The sequence below is a fragment of the Cyprinodon tularosa genome, unplaced genomic scaffold (genome assembly GCF_016077235.1).
Source record: "Cyprinodon tularosa strain WSP-4 unplaced genomic scaffold, ASM1607723v1 ctg283, whole genome shotgun sequence".
Lineage (NCBI taxonomy): Eukaryota > Metazoa > Chordata > Actinopteri > Cyprinodontiformes > Cyprinodontidae > Cyprinodon > Cyprinodon tularosa.
The window spans coordinates 517,723-540,336 of NW_024038989.1; the positions used below are offsets into that span (position 1 = coordinate 517,723).

The 22,614-nt window shown below is 38.4% G+C and overlaps 1 protein-coding gene across 7 annotated transcripts; it reads left to right on the forward strand.

Annotated features, from left to right (window-relative positions):
* The first annotated feature begins 3,681 nt into the window (after nucleotides 1–3,681).
* LOC119786946 (ETS-related transcription factor Elf-2-like) lies at nucleotides 3,682–22,061 on the forward strand. Of its 7 annotated transcripts, XM_038290546.1 has the most exons (10): nucleotides 3,682–3,903; nucleotides 7,779–7,914; nucleotides 8,005–8,200; nucleotides 16,531–16,641; nucleotides 16,803–17,009; nucleotides 18,434–18,520; nucleotides 19,135–19,330; nucleotides 19,435–19,806; nucleotides 19,905–20,076; nucleotides 20,407–22,061. In XM_038290546.1, the coding sequence occupies exons 3-10, from the start codon at nucleotides 8,146–8,148 to the stop codon at nucleotides 20,974–20,976; spliced, it is 1,770 nt and encodes a 589-aa protein (XP_038146474.1). In that variant the 5' UTR covers nucleotides 3,682–3,903; nucleotides 7,779–7,914; nucleotides 8,005–8,145; the 3' UTR covers nucleotides 20,977–22,061. The 7 variants fall into 7 exon arrangements, with proteins under 7 accessions (XP_038146474.1, XP_038146471.1, XP_038146473.1 ...); XM_038290543.1 differs by lacking the exons at nucleotides 3,682–3,903; nucleotides 7,779–7,914; nucleotides 8,005–8,200 and adding an exon at nucleotides 14,448–14,564; XM_038290545.1 differs by lacking the exons at nucleotides 3,682–3,903; nucleotides 7,779–7,914; nucleotides 8,005–8,200 and adding an exon at nucleotides 14,448–14,564 and having other exon boundaries at nucleotides 19,138–19,330.
* Nucleotides 22,062–22,614: the final 553 nt, after the last annotated feature.

The following is a 22,614-nucleotide window of genomic DNA, read 5'->3' on the forward strand; positions in this document are numbered from 1 at the left end:
AGCCTGCGTGCTGAGCCGGTGACGAGAGGTGAGTGGGGGAGCAGCAAAGTGCTGTAACACAGACGGGGAGACTGGTGAATCTGCTGCAGTTAGTGCATGCGGGAGAGAATAAAAAGGATCGGACTTGTTAAACGAGTATTGTTCAATATCAATACCAGTGTTGGTATCGATAGTATCAATCCTAGGATCGATCCGCCCTCCTATTTCGCACTTCCATTAAAGTTGACAGGATCGACAGGCCCATTCGATTTCTGGACATGTCTTTAAGCTAAACAACTTCTGAAAAAGCTATCTAAACTGGCGCATTTGATATAAGGAGGGTGAGGAGTTTAATTGCGCCAAGTGCTGAATCCCGAAAGCAGCGATTTCCACCAGCATCTTAAAAAGATTCATCTTCCAACCAGAACGCATTGATCGTCAGTGCCAGATCCACCTGCTGCCAAAACTAGCATAATTTGTGATGCCACTACACTAGTTCTCTGTTGTAAACACCCTGGCAGATGACATTAGCAAATCAGTGATTCAGGGAGACTCTGCTGTTAACCAGTAATGATGAACGATTGGTGGACATGTGTTTTATCTGACTCCGAACCAGCCCAAATTATCTCCACCCACCCAAAGCAATTTTTACCCTTAAAATCAAAATGAAAATCGCCCAATTGGGTGGTAAATCGCCCAATCTGGCAACACTGACTGTCAGCTGGCTAACCTAAGGCCTAGCTTTTTTTTTTTTTTTTTTTTAGCCTAACCGTTTTTCCCTTGAGATCTTTTTAAGTATTATGTCAGTTGTTTTCAGTTAATTGTATTTTTCTATTTTTAGCTTTTAAATAATGTATTTATTAATTAATAATTTTAAGGCAAAGTCAAGATATTGCAGAAAAGATTTCTTGTTGTAGAGACAGCATAACTATGGAGGATGCAGAGAGTCATTGAAAAATAAATGGCTGGATCTTTTTCAGTGACTCTCCTTGTTCTCCATATATCACCAGCCATAATGTGGTAACTGATAAAATAGGGGCTGCCTATCAGTATTTTTATTTAAAAAAAAAAGCAGTTTTAAAGCTACACATGACTCACCTTGAGCAGCTGTTTGTTTATTATAGTGCTTTTAATTTTTGAAGTACATGGGGACAAAAGTTTGGACAAATATGCTGTTAAGACATTAACCTTACATGCTACTAAATTTCATTGCATATATTCTCTATTGTTGGTTAAGTTTTCATAGAGAGGTCTTGTAAGTGTAAAAATCAAGATAATCAATTACAAAATTCTTATTGAATCGATGATCAAATGATCTCTGTGAAGCACTCTGTTTTAAAAATGTGATATATAGATAAAGTTTATTGCTATGTTATTTTGGGCATGGCTTGCGATTTTCACTTTTAAGTCAAACTGGTTAGTCTGTGTAAGACATGATATCTTTAGAGTAGATTATCATCCAATAAAATGCTGACCACATCTCTCTCATGAAAGAAAAAGTTATATTTTTGGAAGCACAAATTGCATCCTTTAACTCAGCCCTGTTTTTATCAGGGTTCTATGTCAAAGCACCGCTGTGACAGACTAAAAAGACATTGATTGTGTAAAGAGTGCTCAGTATGAACAAACTCTTTACACAATCAAAGTCTGAGCCTCAGACCTGCTATGACCTGGAGTCAAGTGCCTGGGCTTGGCTGCATTCAAATTCATGGGCTGTGTCTTCTAAGAACACGATCTACCTGGACTGAATCCCTCGAAGTCCGTTAAAATAAGGAGACCAGAATAGTTTTGGCTGTGAATTAAAACAGGTCTAGCCTTTAGCGGCTTTCACCACCATACGCTCTGTCCCTTATAAACTGTGACAGTTGACACACAAAGCAGGAAAAGAATGAATACCGAACTTTTCAAAACTGTTTCTTTTTAATTTTTTTCTTTTTTTGTTATTGTAAATTGAACAAAGACAACACTCATAAGAATACAGAGTGGAATAAAGGTGACAACAACCACAACGCAACCGTTGTTAATGTTTGACTTTCCAGCCTTTCGCTCATCCAAAGTCTCAGCTTTTGGCTGCTTTGATGAAGTATTCTGTGAATGAAGGAGTTCAAAGAGAGAGAAGATTATGATGTGATGCAGAAATATGAATGCAGAATGGCTGCTGCTTTTTTGGCAATTCAAAAAATAAAATAAAATCAGCCATTTACTGTAAAGTAGCCTAAATTTATGGACATTTTTAATGGTGTTAAATTCCTGCCAAAAATCAGAGGAGCTAATTAAGCAATAACAATAGTGATATATTAATCACAACCACGCATTTAGCAGTGATCGCGGGTAATTCGAGCGCTCTTGAACGCAGCAACCCGTGCAGAAAAAAGAACCCATCTGTACCATCTGAAAAATGACACTCCCTTGCTCTGTTTGGGGGACATTTCTTTCAGTCAGGGGAAGTTTCTATTCTGATGGATCTGATTGGCCAGATTTTCAGCTCGTATCTGATGGAAGCTAGCAGATAGCTTGGTGTTTCTGAATTATTTCTATGGTAAGTTGATGATATCACTACATATTTTGACATTCTGAAGTCATAGCTGCCTTGTAGCAAAAGAATTCAGCAGTTATATGTGACGCAGTCAAATACAATTAATCGTGTTAACCACCTAGTTGTAGTGTAACTGTAGCTAGTGAATAATAAGTGCACTCTTGTGATAGCTTAATACGCTCGTGTGGTTTTTGGCAGCAATTTGACACCATAGTTTTTGGCCTACAGGCAAGACTTGGCAGTCTTGCCTGTAGGCCAAAAACCTCCATGGTGCAACATGGTGGTGGCAGTGTAATGCCGTGGGGATGGTAAGAGTTGATGAAAGGGTTGATTTATCTGAAAAGATAGATTCTAGAAAAAATCCTGTTGGGAGACTTGAGACTGGTGCAGATCAGTACAGTGGCCTACTCAAAGTACAGACTTAAATCTCATTAGGTAGCACCCAAATATTGATGTTAATGATGCTATATGGGGAATCTTCCTGAGGCGATGGTTCCAGATTTAAGGTCTGGGAAGCTGTAGAGTTTTAGGTTCAGTTGAAGGCAGTGCTAAGAAATGTTAGCGTATGCTGGATGACTCATGTAGCATCATCTTTCCTCTTCACAAACAACAAACAGTAACAACAACAACAAAAAAACAAATAGACTGAGGATTTTTGTTTTAACATGCTAAAAAAAAGATTTTTTTCAATATTCGTTTGCAGATAACAGCATGATGAGTTCCTCTTCTGGAACCTCATCTATTGAATGAGAAAGCTTGAACTCCATTTGCGCTTCATCCACTCTAATAGCTTAGTGGACTTTGACTGTGAGTGTTTGAATATGGGCTTGGTGTTGAGTAAATCCTGAGGTCATACTTGATGCGTGTTTGCTCGTTGTATCATCTGTTTGTGTGTGTGTGTGTGTGTGTGTGTGTGTGTGTGTGTGTGTGTGTGTGTGTGTGTGTGTGTGTGTGTGTGTGTGTGTGTGTGTGTGTGTGTGTGTGTGTGTGTGTGTGTGGAGGAGAGGGCAGGACACAGGCAGTGCGTTGTATGTAGACCAGCAGCCCCACTTATTTGGAACAAAAGCTCTGTTGTTGATAGATCATGTGACCCTGTACGTGTGTGTGTGTGTGTGTGTGTGTTCCACCCTCATCATGTGATGCAAGCTCGAGGCAGGCTCTGAGAAGTGCTGAGTCGATCAGAGAGGTTCCTTCCACCGAGGGAGCGGGTGTGCATGCAGAAACAGCAGATGGATAGATGTCTGTCGGATAGAGACGCAGGAAACCCACTGGACCTTTTCTGGTAGCGCAGAGGGGAAGCATCAGTCATCCAGCCTATTTTTGGACAAGTAGAAGAAAAGTGAAGATGCAGGGCTTCATTTTGAATCCACATATGAGTGACGAGGCAGGTTTGGGCTTGTTCTGTTGAGAGTTTTAATGCTTTTATGGGGAATATTTTCATTGACATGTCTTCTCAATGACCGCTGACCGAGATCGTTCATTTCAAAGCTTCACTCCTTATGTACTCTTCAGCAAACTTACCATTCAGACATTTATCTTTTTTCTAGTCTGCTCCAAAATAAGTTTTTCTTTTTGTGTTTTTTTCTGAAATTGTCACAGCTTAGTGTAAACGAGCAACAGTCCAGGGTTATTTGATGAACCTCTGCTGAAAGAGACGCATTGAAATGAGAACTGATGCAGTCGTTAGAGATGAGAAGCAGTTAGGCAGCCACGTGTCCTCAGTCATCCTGCAGGTCCTGTATGGCTTGTTTGATTGAACAAACCTGCTCCAGGGACCCTGCAGGTAACCTGCTGCTTTGTCTTTTTCTCTGCGAGGGTTCAAATGTCAAGCATACGTTTCCCAATTGCTCATTGGTCCATCTGTCATGCAGTGGTTGGACTTGATCTCAGCACAGAGCACATGCAGGACTATGCTCTGTTGACACACCCTTCCACTCTGTAACTGCTTCTTTTTAACTTCTCACTACACAGAGACACTTTTCAGCCCCAATCTGACCGTTGAACTTGTAGGAGTGGAAAAGTTAAGCTACAGTAACTGAGAGAGCTCAGAGTAAAGTCTTCTTCTTTTCTATTAGGGTGGATTGCAAGAAACTAAAGGGTAAAGTCCTCCATATAGGCAGTTAATCAATAAATAAATAATTTTGGAGCAACTTTGGGAATATCATGTTATTATTTAGCATGTTATAAATAGGACTGAAACTAGACTTTTTAAAGCTGCATATACATTTGAAACTAGATATTTAGATATACTTTATATAAAGTCACATAACTTATGAATGCAGAACTTTCCAGTTTTATTACAGTTTAGATTCCCCCGAAATTGTTCAAATGTTTTAGGTGTAATTCCACAGTAGTTAACTTGAGTTTGGTTCATTACTCTTGTCAGAACAGATGTAAGTTAAACAAGTTTGAAGACCGCCTGACTCCCACACACCTTTGGCTTTAAGACAGAGACTCCAGAACACTGACTCTGTATTCCTGATGGCGCTCTGTTACTAATACGCCTCATGGTCCTTTTTGAAGACTCATTTGCTCCCAGGCTTTAACATGTCTTTCGATGCTGCTTACCTATTTCCTCATATTGCCTCTTACTTATAATAATGTTTAGGAAGCACAAAAAGTGTTCTCACTTTTTAGGTCTCTTTTTTCCCTAAAATGTTACATATTGTTTTTATTTAATTGAATAATAATTGCCTTTTTGTTGGTTTTGAATTAATGGCTTCTTGCTCTATGTGTTATCCTCCAACATTTGATAAGATAAAATCAGAGAACTTTATTGTCCATCACATTTCCTGAGACGATTTGTCTTTGACATCTGGCAACAGTTAATACATAAAACACATCATTTAAAAGGCATATCTAAAGGGATTGCATTAAAAATATGATATAAAGAATATATTTCACACACTTAAAATCTCTAAAACATAAAAAAAGGATGAATAAATAAATGAAATAGGAGTCATTCCGCTGTGGAAAATGACCAGATTTAGCCGGCATCTTGCTTTTGTTCGAATCTTAGTTTACACCTTGGACACAGAACCGGTCTCCTCTGTAAACGGTGTGGTTGATCCATCCTTTGCTGTCATGCCTTAAACAGATGAACCTGACACCTTTAGAAATCTGGAAATTAGATCCAAGGATGGGTAGGTCACTTCCTGAACTCTGGGCCTATTTCTGTTCATTTTTCCATGATGGTTTGTGAGAAATCAGCCTTTAAATCCATCAACAGCTGTCAGGTTCAGTGTCAGAGAGAACAATCTGGTTAATGTGTAGACTTTTTGTAAACAGCTGGTTGTAGCTCAGCAGATCTTTGCCACTGTATGATGCTAAATAATTGAGCTAACAGCAGGTTGGTCCAAGTAGCAGAGACTGGCTCATCCATTATACAGTGGTGAGTGTAGCTGAGTGTATCCAGGGTCAGAATAATTAAAAACTCTCAGGATGCATATATAAATGATAGCTTTGGTTTCATTTTAAAAGTGACCAACTTTACCTTAAAAAAAAAACTATTTGGTTTAAAAAGGTAAAATAATTAAAAATACTAGGAATTAGATTTCAAAACCAAAACCTGCACGCACTAAATCATGATTTTAATGGATAACATTATTCTAAAACGTAATTTAAAAAGTCAAATCTATAAGATTTTATTTCCATAAAAAAAATGTAAAGTTCGAGATGTTAAGTCCAAAAACCTACATGCTAAATAACGTTTTGAAATATAGCCATAGTTATAGTCAATTCTCTGAAGAGTTTGAGATATTAGTTTATAAGTTCATAACTGTGTGACTGTCTGAATGTTGATCAGCTTTAATTGCTTAATAGTAAATTGGTGTGTGGATGTTCGTGTTCCACATTAGTGTCTGACCTCAAAATGAGCTTTTAGGAGAATAGAAGAAATAAAAAAAGATTCCCTAAAAACACCTAAACTCGATGGAAACCATTGCATGAAAGGCTCTTTTTCAGCTTTGCCACACATCAGAACCAATCAGAGGAACAGACAGGATGTAGAGAGCAGCTTGGTATCAGCTGTTTTTCACACTGAGCTATGATGAAAACAAATCAAACTATTTAAGTCAGTCTGACTAATTTTTGTTCTGTATTTTGTTTCCAATTCATCAAGTTTAAATATGATTATAAGAGCTTTATTTTGTATTTATTTCGATTCTTTATTAACTTTCAGGCAACATATTTATGTGATTTTTTCTTTTAGACTGAAACCATACAATGCGTAAGAATTAATAAAATATTAGGTAAAACTGTTTTTATTTTATAATCAGTTATTATAGGACAATCATCAATACTTTTGACTGAGAGGGGGTATTCATTAGAAACAAACTGAACATAGGGGTACAGAAGTCAAAAAAAGGTTGGGAAGCACTGCTCTATGATATGAGTGAGGGCAGACAACAGTCCCTTACCTAGGCTGACCTGTAATTATAAAGTTATGACAGTGGAAAGTGTGATAAAAAAGGCTGGATGAGGACCCAGGCCTCTTTTCCATCCTGCACAGTAAGGGAGAGGATAAAGGCATATAGAATATATCAAAGTTTACGGTAAAAGGACTGAATTCATCTTAACATCGCTTTAGCTTTAGACTCTTTCACCAGTAATTGTCTAGGGTCCACTTGTTTTTTGCACCTACATTTGCATCTACATTGCTTATATCACTAAGCAGCTTAGATGAGAAGATGTTAAAAGGTGACAGACTCTTGTCTTATTAAAAGTTGAGCTGTACGGGGCAGGAACTGAGTGGTTTCTAGTAAATGTTGAGCCCCAGTCGGCCTCAGCAGATGGCCGCTCACACCGAGCCTGGTTCTGCTGGAGGTTTCTTCCTAACGGGAATTTTCCTCTCCATTGTCGCTACAACCATGCTTGCTGTGAGGGATTGTCTTTGAGACAATGAGTCGATGCAATCAACTGGTTTTCTTTAGATAAAAAACTTTGAATCAATCTGACTGTATGATCTGGTTGGATTGTCTGGTAGAAGAATTTGCTTCCTGTAGCAGCAGACCGACATGTCCTGCAGGCTGGAGCCTCTTAAGGACGAGATTGGGTTGTTTGTAACAGGAAGAAAAGCACAAGAATTTTTTTTTTTTAACAGATTTACGTTTTTGCTTTTGCTTTAAGAACTCATGAGAATGCCAGTAAACAATACATCCTGTTTGCTTTGCTTAACGTTTGGAAAATCTATCATTTCTGCATATGCCTTTTAAGATTTTAAATCTAATTGATCGGGTTGTTTTTGTTTGTTTTTGTTGTCCAGTGGCTGCTGTTAGCAGAGATGACCACAAGGAGGGGCTGTGTCTCCTTATCCCTAAGGAGCATGAACCATGACATCAGTAGTGCTGGTTGACAGAGGTGGGACACTGGTGGAATCAGCTGAAGAAGACCTTCAGCAGGTCTGATGAGGGAGCTTCTTTATTCCTGCTTAATACCGGTTCTGCGTTGTTGAGTCTTTGCCTCATTTTTTTGTTCCATTTTCCAAACAGGAGGAACTGTATGAGGCTGATGCAGAGCTGGAAGGAAATGTTGAGGATCAGTGTAATGCTGGGAAGGTCTGCCAGGAGCTGGAGGGAACAGATGAGGCACCCACTGCTGGCCTGGTCTATGAGCAGGGTTAATCCCTACAGATGGTCGTGTATAGAGATGAAGTCTACTTTGTGCAGGAGATGGAGACTGAAAGAGGTGAGATTTTACCATTGTGCTTTACCAAATGAGAGCCAGGCTGATCATGAGGTCTCCCTCACCACACCTGCACAAACCTCAGCGTACTTCCTTATGATTTTAATCGTTAAAAATTAACACGAAAGAAGCTGGTAAATGCTTTTCTTATTTAAGTAATACAATTCAGCAGTTCCTAGATGTGTTTCTTCCAGCTTTTCACATGTGGAGTCTGAAGTTTTTGCTCAGTGGTGTGAGCTAAACACCTGAAGCCCTGTCAGATTAGAGGTGATGTTTATGACCGGGCCAACATAGCATAGCCTTCGATCCAAACCTTTTCATTGTAGCTATGGCTAAAATCACCCACTGTTAATGTTCTAAACTTTGATTTCTATTTGAGAGCAGCTATTTCACAGGTTTTTATTGTTTCTCTAGTACAGATGAATGTGTTTCAGTGAGATAAGATGGAAATATTGAAGGTGTTTTGTGATCTTATAGCAATTGACTGTCAGTTATAAAAAAAAACTAAATCAGAATCTCTCATCATTGTCATTGCTGTAGAAAAGGATCCCCACAGCATAATGCTGCTTTCGCCATGTGTAACCACATAGCAGTAGTTTGGGGATGGTGTGTAGATCTCGGATCCATGCTGTCCTTTCCCAGCCTTAGTAAGGTGGACAACATGTCCTGATAGGTAGACATGCTTTACCCTTTCCTTTATTAAATGATTAATTCGATACAGCTCCTAGAGATGATCTGTGTTTTATTTTCTAACTGCGTTGAATTTAACTAATGTTCTATCTCTTTAAGACCTCAAAAGAAGAATTGCATTCATACTGAGGTAGAATAACATACAGCTTGTTTTGTTTCCTATTTACGGCTGAAAGCTGATATTAATCCCTGCATAACTTGAACAATTTAAGCTTCATGTTTTGAGCAAAACCAGACTGAGATGCAGTTTTCTTAGATCGCCACCTTGTGGATATAATTTAAACAGTGGATTCTCAAAGGGTAAAAATTTAATGTTTATTATTAGATCCATAAATTATTGATGATAAGGTCAGTTATTTTCTGGATAGATGCAGGTCTTTTCTTATAAAATCTCATTTAAGATATTTTTATGGGATACATTTTTTTTAACTAAAGCAGTTAGTCTGTCATTTTATTGTACCACCCTGTCTAGGAAATTGAATATTTTGTTTTCATACTTTACTTTTATTTTTATCAAGCACTTTTGTCTTTAAGAATTTACTCTTTTCATCACTTTATCATCCATTGATTTGAAACAATCAGTTTTTACCTGCTTGTCTTCACAAATACTGAGAGATCCCCCTTTTCTTTAACTATTCAATAAAAGATCCAAGAGCTTTCGCCTCTTTGGTTTGTAAACAAATAGACCAATTACATCCTCCCTGCACCTTTTTTAGAGAAGTGTTCGGAACATGTGCATAATTACTGTCATTTATTTCTGTTGAATTCAAAAAGGCTCCTTTTGTCACTTACTAGGGTTTTTTTTCTGTTGTGTATTGAAGTTATTGTAAAGATTAATGCAAAAGGTAAACAATGCAACAGCCAGAAGGGAAATCAGACAAAAAACGTCTGACTTGTAAATCTCTACAGGTATTATAAAGATGTAAGCACTTTATCCATTAATTTCTCTCAGTAAGCACTACCTTCATGTTTACTTAAATTTTTAACTGATATTGGAAATTCTCATATTATATAAATGTGTTTACATTTTATTTATTTAGTTTTCTTTTTTTATGAATATGCAGGTTTAAGTTAGGTGCTGAAGTTAAATAAAGTTGTGGGAGGGAAAAAACAGAGGTCAAAGATGTCCAAAGTGTGGAGGAGAGCATAGCTATGATGAATGTGAAAATGGGAAGGAAACTTGTTGTAATTGTGGAGGGCAACATAGAGTGACTTATGGGGGATGTGAGGTCAGAAGAAAAGCAATGTAAATCGAACAAGTAAAAGTCACTAGTAATATAAGTTATGCAGAAGCTGCTAAAAGAGTGAAGCCAAAAGAAGTGATAAAGAAAGTTCAGCCAAATCCAACACCAGAACAAAAACAGAGTGGGATGGAAAATGTGCAAACAATTGAAAATATTCTGCTGTTCATTGCATATGTCATAAATTGTACGGATCAAGTTAAACAAAAAACAGAAAAAATCAAAATAATTGTGAAAAGGGCAGAGAGGTTTTTTGGTAAAAAGGACATATCCTGGGAACACATAAATAAGAGACTTGGGGCAGAAGGAAAGGCAGGAGGACAGGAAGACAAAATCTGAACATCTTACAATGGAACGCTAGAAGCCTTATTGCAAACGGACAAGAGTTTAAAGGATTTGTTAAAGAATTTAAAGAAGATCTAGATATTATATGTATTCAGGAAACTTGGCTTAAAATAAATCTTGATTTTGTTATAAAAGGATATGAAAGCATAAGAAGAGACAGAGAGGGAGGATCTGGAGGAGGGTGTATAACATTCATAAAACAGGGAATTCAATTTAGATTACTGGCTAAAGGTAAAGATTTAGAATACATCGTTACTGAAATTTGGACAGTAAATGGGCCATTTAAAATAATCAACTTCTATAATCCATGTAAAAGACTTTCAATAGATTTAATGGAGGAACTTGGGGTATATTTAGAGGGTAAGGTTATATGGTGTGGGGACTTTAATGGACATAATACATTATGGGGTAATCATAATGACCAAAATGGGGATATAATAGAAGAAATAATGGATGTTAAAAATTTGGTATGTCTAAATGATGGAAGTGGAACCAGAATCAATTTTAGAGATAATACAGAGTCAGCAATTGATTTAACATTAGTTTCAAATTCTATAGCAGGTGTTTGTTTATGGCAAGTAATCAATAAAACAACTATAGGAAGTGATCATTATCCTATTTTGATTGAAATAAAGTTAAATATAGAAAGGTATTGTATAAAAGGGATAAAGAAATGGTGTTTTAGGTCAACAGATTGGAAAACCTTTAGGAATAGTAGTGAAATGAAAATGTTAAAAGTGGATATGAGTGGTAGTATTGATGAAATAAATGTTTCTATATGTAATGCTATCTTAGAAGCTGCTAATCAGGCTATAAGGAAGAAAGGTGGGGGAAGGGAAAGAAGGTTGGTGCCCTGGTGGACATCAGAATGTAAGGAGATTATCAAGAAACGAAATAAAGCTTTCAAATTATTAAAAAGAAATCACAATTTTCAGAATCTGACTAACTACAAGAAATTACAAGCAAATGTAAGAAGAATTATTAAAAATGCAAAAAGAGATTATTGGAGGAGTTTCTGTAATTCAGTAGGGAGGGAGACAGATATTTCTAAGGTGTGGGCAACAATTAAAAGGATGAATGGGATTAAAAGAACGAGTGGATATCCAATATTAAATGAAGGAGAAATAACAGCAGTTACTGACAGAGAAAAGGCAAAAATGTTGGTAAATACCTTTGTTAAAATTCATAGTTCTGAAAATATTAGTCAAGAAGGGAAAAAAGGGAGAGAAAAGACTATTTTGGAGAACAAGTATTTATTACAGCAAATAGAAGATACAAATGAACCGTTGAACATGTTGTTTACAATAACAGAACTGAATAGGGCTTTTAAAAAATATAAATTATCAGCTCCAGGAAAAGATCAAATTTATTATGTTATGATTAGCAACTTAAGTGAATCTTCTAAAAATATTTTATTAGAAATGTATAATAGGATATGGGAAGATGGGGAATTGCCAAAGAGTTGGAAGGAGGCCGTGATTGTTCCAATCAGAAAACCAGGGAAAGATGAATCAAAACCAGGAAATTATCGGCCAATAGCTTTAACATCCAACTTATGTAAAATAATGGAGAGAATGATAAATGAAAGATTAATATATTATATTGAAAAGAAGGGACTTATATCATCTTATCAGAGTGGTTTTAGAAGAGGTAGAGGTACAATGGATCCAGTTTTGTGTTTAGAGCATGAAATTAGAAAGGCACAGGTGAATAAAGTGTTGTGGCAGTATTTTTTGACATTGAGAGAGCATATGACATGATGTGGAGGGAAGGGTTATTAAATAAAATTAGAAGAATGGGTATAAATGGCCATATGTTTCGATGGATTAAAAATTTTCTAGAAGATCGACGAATACAAGTGAGGATAGGGGAGGATTATTCTGAGAGTTGGAAAATTGAAAATGGAACACCACAGGGAAGTATAGTAAGTCCGTTATTATTTTCAGTGATAGTTAATGATATGTTTAAAGAAATAGAGGGTGGAATGGGATTCTCATTATTTGCAGATGATGGAGCAATGTGGAAAAGAGGAAGAAATTTTGAATTTATTGTAAAGAAACTTCAGGAAGCAATTTCAGTTGTAGAAAAATGGTCATATAAATGGGGTTTTAAATTCTCAGTAGAGAAAACTAAAATAATGTTTTTTACAAGGAAAAGAGTTGATGAAAAAACTAACTTAAAATTATATGGTCAGGATTTGGAAAGAGTTAAACAATTTAAATTTCTCGGGATGTGGTTTGATGAAAGAATGACATGGGGTGTGCACATTAAGAATATAATCGATAAATGTAGGAAGGTAATAAATATAATGAGGTGTTTAGTTGGAACAGAGTGGGGAGCTGATAGAAAATCATTAAAAGCTATTTATACTGGGTTAATCAGGTCTGTCCTTGATTATGGATGTATAGTTTATAACTCAGCAGCAGATACAAACCTCCATAAGTTAAATAGCCTTCAACATCAGGCTTTAAGAATATGTACTGGCGCTTTTAGAACTTCTTCAACAGCAGCATTACAGGTTGAAATGGGAGAAATGCCACTTAAAGTTAGAAGAGACCAATTATCTTTAACCTACTGGTCAAATTTACAGGGACAAAGGAAGGATCATCCAACATTAGAGGTGCTTAAACCTGGATGGGAAAAGGAAAAGAAACAATTAAAGAGCTTTGGATGGGTAATAAACACTAAAGTTAATGAAATTAATTTAAATCAGTTAGATATATGTCAGACAGTTCCAATAACAGCAATTCCACCTTGGATACTTCCTGATGCTAAAGTTGATCTCTCATTATTAGAAAAGAAGGAAAAAGATAAATTTCATATTATGAATAAATATATAGTACAAGAACACTTAAATAACTATTATAATTATATACAAATATATACAGATGCATCAAAAAATACTGCTAATAGGGTAGGGATAGCATTTATTATACCACAGTTTCATATTAATGTTGGAAAAAGGATTAGTGATGGAGTTTCAGTATATACCGGTGAAATGCTAGCTTTGCTTTTAGCAGTTCAATGGGTGGAAGAGGTAAGACCATTAAAATCTATCATTTGCTCAGATTCCAGTTCGTCATTAGTCAGTTTGCAAAATAATCAGTCAGTCAGTAGACCAGATATATTACTTGAAATACAACAAACACTTTACAGAATAAATATGATGGGGCTAGTGGTAAATTTTGTTTGGGTTCCGGCACATAACGAGATAAAAGGAAATGAAAGGGCAGACAGGATGGCTAAGGAGAGTACCAATAAGTTAAGGGTAGACATTAATGTTAGTTTTGGTATAACAGAAATAAAGGGTATAATTAAACAAAAAGCAAAAGAGAGGTGGCAAAAGTTATGGAATGAAGAAAAGAAAGGAAGGTGGCTTTATAAAATACAAAAGAGAATTGGACCAATGAGAAGATCAGAAAGGAACAGGAGAGAAGAGATTATTATTTCTCGACTTAGAATAGGACACACTGGATTGAATAGATCGTTATTTTTGATAGGGAAACATCAGACAGGGAAATGTGACTGTGGGGAAGATGAGACTGTGGAACATGTCATTTTAAATTGTAGTAAATATTCGATACAGAGAAACAGGTTAATAAGGAAACTTAGTGACATGAAAATGAAACTTGACATTGTCGATTTATTGCAGAAGGAATCAGGAAGCAGAGGATATCGGGTTATATTTGAATTTTTGAAACAGATTAGGTTGTATAATAGGGTATAGTTTTATTTTAATTTTTTTTTTTTCTGCCATGTAGTCCACACTCCATACCAGTTGGTGGCGGTAATGCTCACCTAACGTTTTTTGCCAACCGCCAATAAAAATCAATAAGAAGAAGAAGAAGAAAAAACAGAGGTTGTGACGTATGAACTACGCAGCAGAGGGAGGGCGAAAGGAGGATTTCCTGTGTCGCCTCGCGGAGGGATACGTTCATGTTTGCCTTATTCATCTCGTTGAGATTTCGTTTCAGCTGCGGAGTGATCTTAGCGGTGAGAAGTCAATGTGAATCTGCAGCGAGAGGGGGGAAACATGGCGACTTCACAGCATGAGGGGCACGCAAACCAGCTCGATCTGCTCATCAGAGCCGGTAAGACGGTTTTGCGATTTAAGAACTCCGGATCTAGAGCGGTGTTTGACGGGCGGCTTTTGTTTTGAGGCTCGAAGCGCGTAGCATCGGCCCGCCCGCGGCGGTGGAGCGATCAGGAAGTGATCACCTTGGTCGCAACCTGCATGGCGTTGCTCACGGTTATCAAACCCGCTTTAAAAAACGAGGGAAGCTTGCAACTGGATGGATCAATGTGCGCCCTCCAGTAGATGTGTGCATGGAGCGCATTTTGCATGTTTTGGTTATTTTCCAGGCAGCTCTGTGAAGGTGAATAACGGATCGGGGCTGCACAACCAGGAAGTGAATAGTTGTTGTCTTTGCCACGCTGTCTGAGGCGGAAGGACATGTGGGATTATTTTTACTAACTAACTACCTCGTATTGAAATTTTATATAATTGTTTATGTGTTTTCTGGAGCTAAGCACTTTAATTTGTTTCTTACAAAATTAATTCAAAATAGTTGATAAAAAGTAGACCCTGTATTTTCAATTCCTTTTCGCAAAATCGGTTCACTTCAGCTCAGATTTCGGTTTGGCTTTTGGGCAAAATATCCCGATTGTTGAGTTGTTATATTTTGGCTTTATAATCGCCGAAAAATCGCCTTTTTTCCTGTCTCTTTTTTGGTCGCGTGGGACGGCCTGGCTACACTCGCTTTCTTCCCCTACAAGTGTCCAATCAGATTCCAGCAGGGGCGGGACTCTAGCCGCAGCGCCAACCAATGGGGATCCGTGGCGGCTGTTGATTGACAGGAGGATTTGTCTGCTTCTTCGAAGAGAACTGGAGGGAAATAATGAGGAGTGTAAACACGGAAGTCGTCAGAGGCAGAACTACTTTTTGTCGGACTTTCAGGGAGATGATTATTCTAGGCAGCTTCTCTAATGCCATATGTTGCATTCCAACGCGTTTTATTTTATTTAACGTTGAATTAAACGGTAGAGGATTTCTTGAGAGCTAGAAAAAGCTTTTTTTTGCTAATACTTTTAGCTATTTGTTGTTGGCTGCCTTTGTTAGAGAGAGAGACTGGATGCGCGCAGCTGTCTAAAGATAGCCTGTTTCCCTCTCCTGCACCGTTAGATACCCAAACATGGACAGGGTGTAATGCTTATTTCAGGTTTCCCACCGGTGATTGACAACAACAGCAGGTGCCCTCAGAGTCCCTCTCAGGGGCCAAGCGGAGGCCAAACTTCCTTTAACAAAGCCTTGGTTTCACATTCCTTTAGAAATTCTTCTATTTTTAAAGTTCAAACTAAGATTTTCTGCTTATACATGTTTCTACATGCTGTTAATTAATTCATTATGTTAACTTTTGCAGATATCTTCCTCTTTATGTTCACATCCATTGAACTCACATTTATGGTGCCTTTTAATTTGCTGCTTTTTTAAGAATATGAACATGAATATAAAATAATTTTGGCACATTTAGTGGAAACACACCTGTGCATATGCAGACATCTCTGTATGTTGGAGTGATGCTCAGGTCGCCTCCCTGTCAGTTTTATGTGTGAACCTGAACACGGAGGAACAATAATTAGTTTTTAAAGACTGAAACAGTAGATTGCGAAGGTCTAATAAAACTTTTCTTCTTTTTTTTTCAATGTTACAACCACATTTTTAGTTGATTTTATGTTAGCATTATGTGATCAGAGTTGTGTGTACAATAGTGATATTTGATTAAAAATGATTGCAGTATTTTCTCTTTTCAAATCTCCCAATTGTCAGCTTCCTTTTACTTTTGATCAACCCTGGGGAAAAACACTGTTTAACTAATTCAATTGTTGGGTTTTAAATACTCAATAGAATATTTATGAATACACACAATTTTCTTTCTTTGTTTTCTAAACAGTTTTATCTGTAAAATGCAGAAATATTTGAAAATGCTCCTTTTTTTCTATGGATTGATTAGGTCGCTTCAGGCTTTGCTTTACCTGTCAACTATGTTTCTGTTCCAGTGGAGGCTTCTGGTTACAGCAATGTCCACTGCTCTGATAAAACCTTTGAGGCTGCAGAGGCTCTGTTGCACATGGACTCACCATCCAGCCTGAGAGAAGACCGCAGCCCAGGTAACTAGAGTCTGACACCCCCTGTTTGCCATTTTGCTAGAAACAGTCCAATATGCTACTGAATATTTGCTTAGACTGTGAAATAAGCTAAGCTGGTCTAGAAATCTAGAGATCCTCTTATTAAATTGCCTTTCAAACTATTGCTGAATTCCTCCTTTCAGAAGCTTTTACCCCACAAAGTGAAGCTACCCCAGACTTTCTCCACGCTGCCATGCGGCCTGACATGATCACAGAAACAGAAGTGGAGATAACCACCGAGGAGTGCTGCGAGGAGGATGAGGACGACGAGGAGGATGATGATGAAGAGGAGATGGTCACCTCACTAGAAGAGCCGGAGCCCAAAAATGAGCCAATCAGAAAGAAGCGAGGTACACAAACACAGCATCTTTTCCAGAGCCTAAAATCATGGGCTATAAAACTCAAAATAATGCACGAACGCCATCTAGTGGTCATCTAGAGCCACAATGTTTCCTTGATTTAGGAAACAGTTGAATCCAAGATAGTAGCTGGAATTACATATGTCTGCATGTCAAACTGTGTAGTTTTGGCTCTAGAGGAATAACAGCAACACAATGGAGACAATCACACAAAGTGCTGTGTTTAAACAGTAGCTGAGTGGAGATAAATCTATGGACATATTAATGCCTTGAATGAGAGGCTGGTTCCTATTAACAGAGATGGATCTCATAGATGTTGGTTATAGTACATTCCTCTGTAAAGCTGATTTTAAAGACCCTACTGGGATTAAAGAGTTTATCCAAAAAGTCCAAATGTATATTAAAACTCAAAATTCAGAAAAGTAGTGAAAAAGATCAATGAAAGATCTTGAACGTTTTAAGACCAGGAAGACTTGATTGCAAATAGTAAACAATTAATTTAAGGACTGATTCTAATATATCTGCAGTGTGAGGACTATAAATCTTATGCGATTTTAATTTTTAATTGCTATTTTGCACAATTTGCTTAACTAAGTTTTTTTTGTGTTGTTGAATATAAGATATATTTTTTATACATACATTGTTTAGATTTACTTATCTTTCTACCGCATTTATAGAATATAACAGAATAGAAAATCTCTTTATTGTCCCAAAATGGGGAAATTTACAGCAGCAATGCTCACACAAATGTGGACCTTAGGAAAAAATGTATAAGAATAATAAGAATTCACAGCCCAAACTCTTCCGGTCTCCTTATTTTCACGGACCTCAAAGGATCCGGTCCAGGTAGACTGCATCCTTAGAGGATGCAACCCATAAATTGGATCAGATCCTATATTTTCTCCAATTCAACTGAAGACACAGTCGCCTCCAGTCGCTCTAAAACAGTCCATCGTTGGTAGAGCTTAGGTTTCATTTTGATCAAGCTGGTTATTGTTTAACTTCAGACCTGCTTCCATGAAGGTTTTACTCCACCTGAAACCATACCTCTGTTGCTACGCTGCGCCTTCAGCTTCCTGGTGGAACCATTATTCTGTGTCCATAGAAACAAAGTTAAAATGATGGAGCACACTGCCCCAATCCCAGCACCTTCAATCAATGGAAACTATTTTCTTTTAGCAAAACTAAGAAATGCAGGAAATGTTTGATTAAAAAAAAAAAATATATATAAATGCTCTCTTTTTTTAACTTTAAAATGTATGAAAACCCATTTTTTCCTCCCTAAATTTTACATTTTTACTAGAGTTTCTGATACATCTGAAAGTAAAATCTTTAAAACGATCAATGCATTTATAGCTACTGTTTTAATATGTGCATATTCACCGAGGTGACTTTTTAAAATGTCCCTCTTATAGCTGGACCGAAAATTAAGACATCCCAGACGTCCATTTCCAACGCCGCACATGATCTAAGCCTCAAGAAGAAGCCAAGAGAGGGCAGAGGTATTGTTGTTTGAATAACTCTTGACTTCAGCCGATCTGTACGGTCCACTGGGAAAGGATTCGCCTCCTTACAGTTGGACCTGAATGTTTCAGATCAAACTATTTCAAAAGTCAAAGAAATAAACACAAATGATGCTTTTATTTAAGGTAAACGTCTAGCTAAACCAACCCGTAAACCCACAGTGTCCATCATTACAATAACTGAAGGGATCTGGACCCATCCTTCTCTGCAGTGAACATTGTAGTTCTAATTAAGTCTTATTTTCCTGAAAGTCATGAGGTTCTGAAACATCAGACAGTATTATTAGTACGCTAGGCATCAGGAACATCCATTGTCCCTAAAAGGATTGGGATGAAGGTCTGTTAAACATAAGCTCTGTTTGTACACCTTGAAGCTTTCTCTCTCCGATTCCTGAAAAGATATCACTTGGGACAAACTCTTTAAATAACACTTCATAACGTAAATGTTATATGTTGTTGCTCTGATATAATCGGCTGTTTGATCTGAAACATTTCAGTGCAATAAAAACTCCCAACAGTCTGAAATAATCCAGCAATGAGCATCTTCTGCCCCAAAGCAGCCAATATTTAGCTAACATATTTCTGGCTTTCAGCAGGTAACACCACTTATCTTTGGGAGTTCCTGTTGGACCTCCTCCAGGATAAAAACACCTGTCCCAGGTACATCAAGTGGACCCAGAGGGAAAAGGGCATCTTCAAGCTGGTCGACTCCAAGGCTGTTTCCAAGCTCTGGGGCAGACACAAGAATAAACCAGACATGAACTATGAGACCATGGGGCGGGCGCTCAGGTGACCACTTCAGGCTGATTTAAGCTTTAAAAGCTTTTTTTATTTATATATATATATTTTGCCCTCAAAGGTCTTAAATCTTCCAAATTTCTCTGATCTTTCAGGTATTACTACCAACGAGGAATCCTTGCCAAAGTGGAGGGTCAGCGGCTAGTTTACCAATTTAAGGAGATGCCCAAAAACATCGTCATCATTGACGAGGACAAGGCAGATATGTCCTCCACCGGCGAGCACATGAGCTCAGAGTCGCAGCCGTCCTACGGACGCGTGGCTCCGCCTTCAGACAAACTGCTTCAGAACTCCAACCTGCCGTCCCCCAGGAGGCCCAACATCCTGCGGGGCTCCAGCAGACCTGTTTTAGTCCCCAGTCCTTCCACCACAGTTAGTGGAGCAGCGGGGGTGGGGGCTGCACCGCGGATAGTGACGGTTTCAGCAGCACCTGAAGTGAACCAGATCCCAAACACCACAGCGCCGAGGTAGAGACTGCTGCAAGGACGCCGGAGCTTTCTGTGAGGTCATGGCTAATGCAAAGATTCCTGACGCTGCTCTCGGTCTCTCTCTGTCCTGCTAACAGGACGGTGCGGGTGGCCATGCAGGTGCCGGTGGTGATGACGTCTCTGGGTCAGAAGATTCCCACAATGGCTATGCAGCAGCCAGCAGGGACGACGGTGGCCGCTGGGTCCACCACCCTCCTCACTAACGCCTCTCCTATCACTGCTGCTGCTAATCCTAACTCTCAACAGAAGGTGTGTAGAAAACCCTAACCATGCTGTAAGGAAAAATTTCAATCTAAAATAAGTGCCTTTTTTTTCTTGAATTGAGGAAAAAGAGATACCTTGCCAATGGAATAAGACTATTTACATTTAAAATAAGAAACAAAATAATTATATTATTTTGTTTTAAGATTAAAACATACTGATTCCAATCTTATTTACATACTTATAATTATAAATGGGTTTTTTTTTCCAGTCTGAATGAAAATCACTTAAAAAGGAAATGAATTGGGGAATCATTACGTTTTAATGTAGTCTTGTTTTTAAACTCTTGTTTAAAAGAAAAAGTTTTTTCTTTTTAAGGTTGTCATCCAGACTATACCGACCATGGTTCCAGCCACAGCAGAGAACGGCGATAAGATCACCGTCCAGCTTGCCAAGATCATCACCATCCCAGCTCACCAGTTAGCCCAGTGTCAACTCCAGACCTCCACAGGCACCAACAAAAGCAACGCAGCCGCCTCCCCGACAGGCATCAGTCTCCTGGGAAGCCCCCTGACGGTGCGAGCCCTTGCCCCTGTCAACGTCGCCCCGGGGGCGCAGGTAATGAGACTCAACGTGCCGACGCAGTCACAACCTCAGACTTTGATGGTGTCGCAGCCAGGAAGCGTCAGCTGCAGACAGACGGTCACTCAGACGGCGGCGCAGCCGCGCATCATCGGCGGCGTCATCAACGGCTCGGATCTGGTGATAGGCGGGGCAGGGGGGGTTACGATGGAGAAGCTGAAGGCTGCAGGAGTGCAGGTCCAGGCTGTGCAGGTTCCTCTGACGGTTCAAGTGAACCCAAAGATGAACGTCCAATCAGAGGCCACAGAAACTGTTAGAAAACTGGAAGCTCCACGAGCGATAAAGACAGAGGAGCCTGAGTGTTAAGGAACGAACAGCTTTCCTTTCCTTTTCTCGCTGCCTAACAAAGTTAGTTTGTACATTTCTGAAGTTTTTTTTTTAACTTGTAATAACCAGCAACAGACTTTTAAGGAAAAATCTTTCTAACGTCCTGGATGAAGCTGCTCGGTTTCCCTCAGAATGGCAGTAGAACCCGTTCAGGCGGCGTTCAAGTAGCCCAGCACGGAGTGGACAGATTTCGGTTGGAAGAATCAACGGGACCAACTCTGATCACTACATGAACCGATCATTCACACCGAGTCCGATTGAGGAGAAACACGAAACCACAACACTAAAAAAGACTTAAAAAACCAAAAATCCCCCCAAAAAAATGTTGTTGTTTTTTTCAAACTTGTATCGCTGTGTGAAGAAAGCATGAGTGGCGTTAAGAGAGGAACGAGCTGTGGGTCATTATAAGGAACGATATCAGTCCTGCTTGTACATATTTATATGCATATAAATATATCTTCACAGTTTACAGAGCTAATGGCAACAGAGGAGCCTTAGGTTTTCATTTGAAATGTTTAACTGCCTAATAGTAAGCTGATTTTTTTTGTTTTTTATACTTTGTACCATGCACAGTATTATTGAAACTGAACTGTTGGACTTATTTTTTTGTCTGGCTGTTGATGCTGGATTGGATTTACACTCGTCGGCATGTTGCTTGCAGCGTGTCCTTCAGCGTGGTTTAACCTCCTGATAAATGGTTTTAGATGATGGGTTTGCTCATGCATATGCATTCAAGGAATAACGAATCTGAGCCAAGGCATGCTGCCAAATCTCCAGTCTCTAGAACCCGCATCAATTACTCCTAAAGGCATTTAATTACACAGAAAGGCTGCAAAGAAGATGCACTTCTAACCAATGTGGATTCCCTGATTGCTTAGAGGGTCAACATGTCAGCCTGCTGTGCTGATCCTGCCCAGACATTTCAACAGTTGTTTTTTAAAGAGGGAAGATTGTCAGTGTTCAGACTGAACTGTTTGTATATTCAACATTTGAAGCATATTCTATTTTGTTGTACTCTTGTTTCAAAGTGTATTAAAGTAGATTTTACTGAAATACACAGAAAACTTGGCATATTTCATTATTTCCTGATTTGTTTTGTGGTTCTTAAAATTTAGCACTTTACCTTCTTGCATGTGTGAACCTCCCCTTTATATCATTTTATCTGAACATAGTCCGGGGGGAAAAACACGGAAACCCTGTTTAAATATTTTTAGTTAAGATTCTGACTTCCTGGTATACACCAGCCATTCAGTTTCAGTTTGGTTTTATTGACATTCCTTATGAGGTGTCAAACTATATGAGAAAGGAGTTGCTTTAAAATGGGTTGTACATCTAGAACCATTAACATCTATTTGCCGTGACAGGGTCTAAAGCCCAGCGACAACTCCATATTGACACCATCAATTATATCACTAAAAGTGTAAGGATACATCATCTATGGGAAACCAAGCATCTCGGCATCAACCAACTCCAACATCATGTCAGCTTGGTGCTGCTGTATATTTATAAAATCTTAACCTACAGATCATTGAGGGTCATTCCTTTCATACTTATTTAAATTATGGCAAACTTTTTGCTGCACAATCCAGAATGGAAATACATTTCAAATGGAGCATA